At 52.5% G+C, this 8,248-nt stretch overlaps 1 protein-coding gene across 1 annotated transcript; it reads right to left on the reverse strand.

Moving 5' to 3' along the window:
• Window positions 1-135: 135 nt before the first annotated feature.
• SMAC4_04411 (uncharacterized protein) lies at window positions 136-6,276 on the reverse strand. The gene is made up of 4 exons (XM_024655554.2): window positions 1,962-6,276; window positions 1,703-1,912; window positions 1,474-1,647; window positions 136-1,407 (listed from the first exon to the last, which is right to left on the reverse strand). Exons 1-4 carry the CDS (start codon window positions 2,595-2,597, stop codon window positions 904-906), a joined length of 1,524 nt encoding a protein of 507 aa, XP_024511430.1. The 5' UTR covers window positions 2,598-6,276; the 3' UTR covers window positions 136-903.
• Window positions 6,277-8,248: the final 1,972 nt, after the last annotated feature.

Genomic DNA, 8,248 nt, shown 5'->3' on the forward strand with positions numbered 1-8,248 from the left:
TCGATGATAATGACGATGTGTTGAAGTTGCCTCCCGCGTTGTAAAATACTGGAAGGTAAGGCGAGGCTGGCGTTGTGATGCCGGCAGTAACGGCTCGAAGGCAGAATGACCATGCCGCTACTTTCCGACATTGTCAATCACGTTTCGATATTGGCAAAGAAAGGTAAAATGATTCTCAAAGAAATCTTATTCATTGCGGACAAAGTCCACAACAAGGCATAACTAAACAAAAAAAGACGGGCTAAACCTCCCTCCCAAGCGCCCTGCGATCCTTTTGGTATATGTACCTAAAACAACAGGCAACATAAGTTACCCAATCCTCCTAGCAAAAGACTGCTTTTCGCTTCCCTTTCGCGCAATCAAAATCCACCCATTGGTATCTTTCCTTTTGCAACCAGTCAAACCAGCCGGCTCGGTCATCCTACCTCCCGTAGATGACCGATCATCCACCGGCGCGCATATAATACATCCATGCTTGTATACACATATCTTTCCTCTTGTGTTCGTGTCATGCTGCCACCGCGGCGTGTGCCGCCCCATCGCCCCGGAACTCCTTTTGTAAAAGATATGCAAGGTTGCCAACAAGGCAACGAGGGACTAGTATCCCCATGCAACAAACCACGGATGCAAAATACCAATTCAGATGCCGCTTGCCACCAACCCCCCGAACCCTGTAAAATTTTATGATCAAATGCGAACCGCCCACGAAAAAACACACAATAACTCCGAAGACAGTGATATCAAACAAAGGAAATGGCCTGACGATATGAAAAGAAACAACAAAGGAAAGAGCGAGTCATATACAGATAAGGAAAAGGTTGTGAATAGAGAAGCGAAGCAGACTCATCCTTCGTACACATCGCCACACAATCATAGTGTTATCATCATCTCAGTAAATGATGATTAGTAGATCCGGTCGCCGAAAGCAAGCTCCCGGGGATGCTCCTCGTGGTGGTGGTAAATGGGCTCTGCTACCGAGCCGCGACTGCTGGCCACGGTGTCAACTTCGTGATGATCATATGTTTCGTAATGGCCATGGAAGCCCGGTCGGGGCATTCCGTACATAGCCGAGTGGCTAGGACCCTGGTGATGGAGGGGAGGGTGGAGCGGATGAGGACTGTGAAGAAGATGCGAAAGTCCGGGGCCCGAAGGAAGAGGATACTGAGAAGCCATGATATTGGGAAGCGGCGAGTGTCCGGTGGGGCTTGTGGGCGAGCTCTGAGGCACAGACTTCACCTTGCGATGCTTTCCACGGCCCTTGATGCCCTTGTTGCTGTTCTTGTGAACCACGGCAAAGTCCTTGAAGATCTCCATGTCTTCCTTCGATACAGTCGACCAATCCTCAATGGTGTCGAATCTGGCGGCGAGAGCCTTGATGGTCTCGTTGTGGTACTTGTTTTGGTGATACTGCAAACAAGCAAGCTGAGTCAGTTCCCGCTTTAAGAAAGGCACACATAACCACGCATTTCTTACCTTGAGATTTCCCCGCTGAGTAAACTGCTTGTGGCAGTTGTCGAGTCTGCAGAGGAATGCCTTTGTGCCAAGATGTGTCTTCATGTGTGCTTTGACATCCCCACGTTGCACAAAACCCTTGTCGCATACCTCGCAACGGTAGGGTCTCTCTCCTGTGTGACGACGTTTGTGTGTCTAAGACTTGGTTAGAATTTGTTGGCACTGTAGCCACGGTAGGGCTGAAACGTACCTTTAAGTTACCGGCCTGTGTGAATCTTCCACCACAGCCAGGAATAGGGCAAACATAGGGTCTATCTCCAGTATGAGATCGAACATGGGTGTCGCGGTGCGTCTTCTGGGAGAACTTCTTATTGCAGCCCTCGATTTGGCACTCATATCGCTTACGCTTCTGCTTATCGGCCGGTTGCTGTACTCTTGCCTGGCAATCGGGGGATGATTGCTAAAAAGAAGTTAGACTCACTCAGCCTCAAAGGAAGGGTTCATCATACCTGTTCAACCTTGATGTCCTTGTCATCGCCGCTCTGCTCGGCATCTGTGTCCTTCATCTTGGACTGAATAACCTTCATGAGCTTGTCCACTGCAGTGCTAAACTCGACTTGAGGCGCTCCGTTGACCGGGGCATTGGGGGTGATGGTTCGTGAACAGGTCGAGTGGTTCGAGATGGTCGTCTCCGCCGTAGAAGCCTGAGAATCGCTACGCTCCGATGGGCTCCTGCTCTCTTCACTGTACCGCCTCGCATCCCTAATATGATGCGGGCCCCTGGTGTCCTCAAGTTCAGGCGTAATCATATGTAGTGATGGTCGTTCCTGGTAATGCTGATGCCTGTACTGAGAGCTCATGGTAGTAGGCGAAGGCAGCGGGTAAGCCGGATATCCTCCGCCATAAGAAACGGATGGCTGATAGTGTGCTGGCGCGCTGATGCTGGTGATGGGAGCCGTGCTCATAGATGTCGTTGGGATATAGTGGGGAACCAAGGAAGGCCGTTGTTGCATCGGTGCTGTGGTCATAGGCCGTGCGTTGTAGGGCATAACATCGGCGTCCATCATAACATAGTCGTTGTTGGGGTGGTGCTGGGGCCAACGTTCCCAGCCCGCGGGGGCCGACGGTTGAGCTGTGAGCGCCATCTTGTCTGTGGGATACCTGTCGATGGGTGGTAGTATGGGGAAAGGCGAAGATGGAAGACGGCTAGGTGAGACAAGCCAAGGTGAGTGAAGCGATGTTGTAAGTCAGGATTAGTCTGACTATTATATTGTCAAGCCAAGTGAGACCCGAGTTTCTGGGACTGATGAGTGGACGTTAAATCTGGGGGGATGAGATGGGTATATCAATACTTGGGCGTACATGTGGGATGTATATAAAAGAGACAAGATGAGTGTGGACTGACAGCGGCCGGGGTCTTGCATCCGGTATGGCCAATTGATGGACAAAGCCATTTCAGGCTGGGAGATCTTGTTCACTCATTGTCGAGGCCCTTTAGGATTCCATAACGGATGGGACTCTCCCCTTGGGTTCACATCCCGGGAAAAGCTAGGACAGAGAGAGTGGATGTACCATGATCCAATACGTACCTCGAAGACCGACTCCAGCTGGGTGGTACTCTTGACAACAACCTTGCCCTGCACATCGATGCCTGTCAATGTCATTACCCACCCACTCCGTATGGGGAGCGAGAAGACGGTGCGTAAAAGCTTGTGAGGTACTTGCAGCAGCCCGGGGCCACAACTTGCACTTGCAGGCAGGAGACGGGGCCCAGCCCAGAAACAATAAGTCCAGTCCCACTCAGGCTTCCTGCTCCCGTCCTGGCCCTGGTCCTATCGAAGCCTGCGAGACCCCCACCATACCCGCTAACTCGACGTAGCAGACGAACGGGGACCCCGGTCCTCCAAGACCCCCGGAATACGGCTAAGATACCGTGCGTGCACTTGGTACTGTGTAACCAGGTCTCTGGGCATTGATGATGAGGGAGCGTAGCTTTCGGCCAAGGGGGGGGAAGGTGGTCACTGGGCATGGGTGGGAGGTCAAGAAAGCTTGCGAGGATACAAAGACGTATGTATACATGGGGGGAACTGCGTTTGTGAATACCTATGACAGGTATCCAGCACATGCCAGTAAGGTTTGAGAGTGGATGATGATGATGCACTTGTCGTCCAAGTAAGGCGGACCCCCGGTCTTACTTCCACTTCCTCTAGCCGGGCGGGCATGAAACGGCTTCTCCAGACTTCACCGGGCTGAAAGAGGTGTGGCTGAGACCACTCTAGAACGAGAGTCTGGAAAGAAGATGATGTTGACCTCCCACCAGGACGATGCTTGTAAGGATATGCTGGGTAACGATGGATATGTGCTGTTATACAGAGCGAAAGGGCAAAAAGCTCCAGGAGCCGCCAGTGGCCCCCCCTTGAGTGCATCGACAGTCATCACAAAGCCCCGTAGGCACAGAGAGATGTGCCAGACAGATAGACTGCAGCCTGTCAACGGTAGGTGACATCGAAAATGTGACGAGTGGAAACGGACACGGAGGGGGAGACAAAGGAAAGAAGGAAGGCTACAGCACTATCAAGCCCGTTAATATTGCATAGTTGCAAGTTTGATAGCATTGGACGTCCGGAATGTCAGAACGGGATGACAGAAGCGCGGGGGATGGGCCAGTTAGGCCAGGGTAGGCGGAGCAGACAGACTGGATGGCCCAGATAACCATCCAAGAGAACGAACTCGAGCGGCGAACAGGGGGAAGGAAAGAAAAGAGAAGACGACGTAAGGAAAAAGAGACATAAGACCATCAAGAGTGGAAATGTCCACCACGTTGTGATGGATGATCCACTGGGAATTGTTAGATCCCGAGAGTTCCTGACTTTGGATTCCCATCGGGAGAGAAGTGGACATTTCTCGAAGGCAATAGTGGACTCGGTGATGGATGGAGATCCGCCCGGTATCAAATCTCACCTCCATGGGGACCACCAATATCGTTTTCCACTTGCCACCGGTGCGCCGAGGTACCAACCTACTGTGAGGTTCGAGTCGAGGCCCATTAAATTCCAGCAAATCGGTAACTAGGAGGTCATGGTCAATGGTGCTAGTGTCGTGTACCCATACACCAGGTACACTAAGAGCTTGAAGGGTTTAAACGGGGTGTTGTGCTTCCGTTGATGCTCACGGTGCTGCGTGTCTGAAAGGCAAGGTATGTATGTAATGTACTTACTTGCCTAGAATGACGGGATGCTGGCCAGTCTGAGCTGAACTTTGCGCTGGCTACTGCGCGCTGACCTCGAAATGGCAGAGTCTGGACTTTCAACCGTTGGCCGTCGAAAGTGGCATTGCTCCACGTCCTGTCACGTCAAGCGTCCATGTTGGTTTTCGTCCTTCTCCTTTGGGGCCAATTTTGTGGGAAACGAACACGACGGAGCGCGAAGGTTCAGGTTTCGGTTCCCACAAACATTTCAACGAGCTGTGAGGTGTCAACTCGAGAGCGAGGAGGTGTCCTTAACGGGAAAGGACGTCCAGGTTGCAGCCCACCGGAAGCCACCCCTCTTGCCCCGTCAGATCTGGCCGGGTCATTGGGTTCCCCCGTCAGATCTGGCCGGGTCATTGGGTTCCTTCCACTGCGATGCTGGTAGGTAGCAGGTACCGTCCGACCTCGAGTCGCTCCTGCCGCCGCGCCGACTGTTGACGTTTGAACGGGCAGGCACGCACGCCGCCGGGGATAGGGGCGGAAGCAGAAGGGACTCTGGGTGAGAAGTTGTCCAAGAAAAGAGCACTCGGCAGTCTGTCCAACCACAAAGGCGTAAGAAGGGTGTGGGAGCAGCACCGACAGGTCGACAAGGGTCGTTAGTGCCAAGGAGGGGCTTGCGCTAGCCTTTCTGGGGTAGAGACAAGACTTGGGTGTCAAGGTTTCTTGCGAATAAAAAACCATCCTCAACTTTTTGATAATGGTGGTGTTGATGGATAGTGTGGATGGGCACGCAGAGTTGCAGGCCGTGATGTGCCACGGACGCACAGTGAGCGACTCCCCACCGAGCCAAAGTTCGAGGCTTTCAGCGAAAACTCCAATTCCAACTCCAATTCCAACCTCAGGCCGAGTACATACGGATGTCGGAGGGGAATATTCACGGCCATTACCACCTTGTTCTGCTGCGTGGATATGCGTCAGGTGGTCGAAATGGAGCGCAAACGCTACAGATCATGATCGAGTGTCCGTCGGGCGTTTCATCAATGATTTTCACAACCACGTCCGCAATGCTGCCTCGATGTCGGATTTGATATCTCGAAGTGCGTGCTTGACTGAGGCTCCCCACGCGGCACTTCCCTTATTGTCACACCTCCTTTTTTTGGTACTGTCTCTTGTTTTGGCTGTAGTCCAATTGCTCACCATCACTGCGGTGTCAAGGTGCACAGCAGATGTCATTGTCACCCTCTTGGTCTCGGTATCATGATCCCGACCTCAAAATGTGGTGGTATTATGTGTAGATCATCAAGGACGACAATCCATCGCCTGGACAGTCATTGCCTGGAGCCAAATTGATAATGTTATCAAGCAGGCCAGTGGTTGTTAGAGCTTCGCGGACATGTCATCACGTTGTGGTAGACGCCAGGGCCAAGGTTGGACACCCGACAGAATACACGAAGATGGGGATATGATACGCATCCAGGGCTTCATAGACACAGCCCCCGGAACAGCCGCATTCCCAATCCCACGGTTTGATGTCCCTTCTCCAGGTTGTAGGCAGCGTAGGGACGTCTGCACTGTAGTGGCGTTGGGGGTAGGTGACGAGATCTAGCCCGCGCTCTGGAAAATCATCCGGTCAAACTCCCGCGCCTCGCTTCGGATGTCCTCAAAGTGTAGTTTAGGGCAAAGTGGTCCCTTGTACACAAGTTCTGTAAGCGAAGTTGCCCAATGACTCTTTGGCTCCTGTGCTATGTCATCAGTTTGTACTTTCAACGGCCACTATTCACCGTAGTACACGTCAGCCCCAATGCTTTTTGACAGTGAATGCACTTGGAAATGGAGAATTGTACGTACAAACGTTGTGTACATGGTATGGATGGGCATGGTGTCTCGAGGTTGTGAGTAGTGCACTGTGATATCTCGAGCGTAGGTAGTGAGTGTATATGACCTCCAGTATAGGGCAGGGTCCGCCTACGCGGAAGATACTCAACCGGCCCATTGGGTGATTGGAGGATGCCGATCGCCCTGGTATCAAGCGAACCCAAGCGCCGATCCCTACTTGACGCCAGTGAGGCTGCAATTTGCGAATCCCTGCCTTGACCTCTTTCGCGACTGGGAAAGCCTTGATTCAACAGTCTGGAAGAGGCCTCGGGGATCTGGTGTCAACGTTCGTTACTCGGATGAAAAGCTCGCTGACAAGACAGAGGGTATGGCCATCGCCTTGTAGATTTAGCAGGTGACCAAGGTGACCAAACGTTAAGCCTTTCACTTCAATAGCCGTCATGGGCAAAAAGATGAAATCAGGGTACCTGACTTCTCAAGCTCGAGGCTGTCGGGTGTGAGACGGGGAATACAGTTGCCAGGGGCTTGGGTTGTGCTGCAGCCTTCCCTTCCTCTCTCCTTGGTATCGTCTGATGGCACCTTATGAGACTAAAATGTCAAAATGACAGGGACCTCTGCTGTATTTGGTCAACCGACGCGAACCGACAGCTGTTGCGACTACAGTGAGGTGAAGGTGCAGGTCATCACAGCGGATGGGTTCCGGATATTTCCAGGCGCCCCTATCACGATATCTAAAATTATGAGGTGGCACCTGGTGCGGTTCTGGCGGTGCAGGCGCCTGAGTCTCGATAAAGGTCGGCTATCTGGGTCGCTTAGCCCGGCAAAACTGCGCGTTTCACTGGGAAATTGAATTTGTAAATTCTCGTACGTCGAGGCTGCGGTTCTCGCCCTGAGGCTCCGCTGTTCCAATTTCAGGAGTTCTGCGATGGCAAAGGGCCGGAGGTCCAAGGTATGAGAGCAGGAGTCGATGGTTGATGGATCTGAACTCGACGTTCTTGCCGCCAGCTGGTACTGACCCGGGCCCAACAGGTGAGTTCCATCTCATAACATGGAGTCACGGGAGCGCAATCTCGACAAAGCTCAAAGACTGTTCGTGCCTGCTTCTTTCGTCGTCCGCATTGGCGAACTGGACGAAAATTAGAATTTGGGTTCATCTCATGACCATCCAATATGGCGTTGAAGTGGCAGTTGCCCGCGCGTACGCTACCCGTAGAGGTACCTGGAAAAGCGGATACCTCCCGTCATGCTCCACTTTTTATTGGCATTTCTGAGTGCATACATGTTGCACTGTGCCGGCTCCCGAAGCGTCATTTTGCGGAGGAAGCTTTGGCTGGCTTGACTGTCCCCTGACAGCTGTCGCTCACTCCTTGCCTGACCGACAGGACCGCAGACATTGGAGGCACAGGTCGATTTTACTGCGCGTGGGGGTACAAATATTGACGAGAATGACCTCCGGCTTCAGCTGCGCTTGGCGTGCTGTTCCGGAAGGTATCCGGGGACCCACAATCCACTACTCCACTTTTGATGCGGACGAGAAGGAACGACTTCGATTCGCACTTCGGAAAGGACTGGGCCATGCACTCTTGGCACTGTGGCACTCCAAACACTCGATGGAGCTTTCCCTCTCGGAGACTTTTCGCGAATTAATCCACTTTGCAATCTTTCCACTCCGACTTCCATTGTCAACCTGGAAGTCACGACCCTTCCATCGTGGGAACTGGATTTGGTGGAAGTGGAAATCGCGATCATGATATCCATGAGAGCTCTAGTCTC

The sequence above is a fragment of the Sordaria macrospora genome, chromosome 2 (genome assembly GCF_033870435.1).
Source record: "Sordaria macrospora chromosome 2, complete sequence".
Classification (NCBI taxonomy): domain Eukaryota; kingdom Fungi; phylum Ascomycota; class Sordariomycetes; order Sordariales; family Sordariaceae; genus Sordaria; species Sordaria macrospora.

Excerpts from the sequence above, each read along its gene's own strand:
- SMAC4_04411 (XM_024655554.2), bottom strand. The coding sequence starts at position 2,597 with ATGGCGCTCACAGCTCAACCGTCGGCCCCCGCGGGCTGGGAACGTTGG. Across the intron at positions 1,648-1,702 it reads CACAGGCCGGTAACTTAAAG|ACACACAAACGTCGTCACAC; the intron begins GTACGTTTCAGC and ends ACCAAGTCTTAG. Across the intron at positions 1,408-1,473 it reads CTCAGCGGGGAAATCTCAAG|TATCACCAAAACAAGTACCA; the intron begins GTAAGAAATGCG and ends GCTTGTTTGCAG.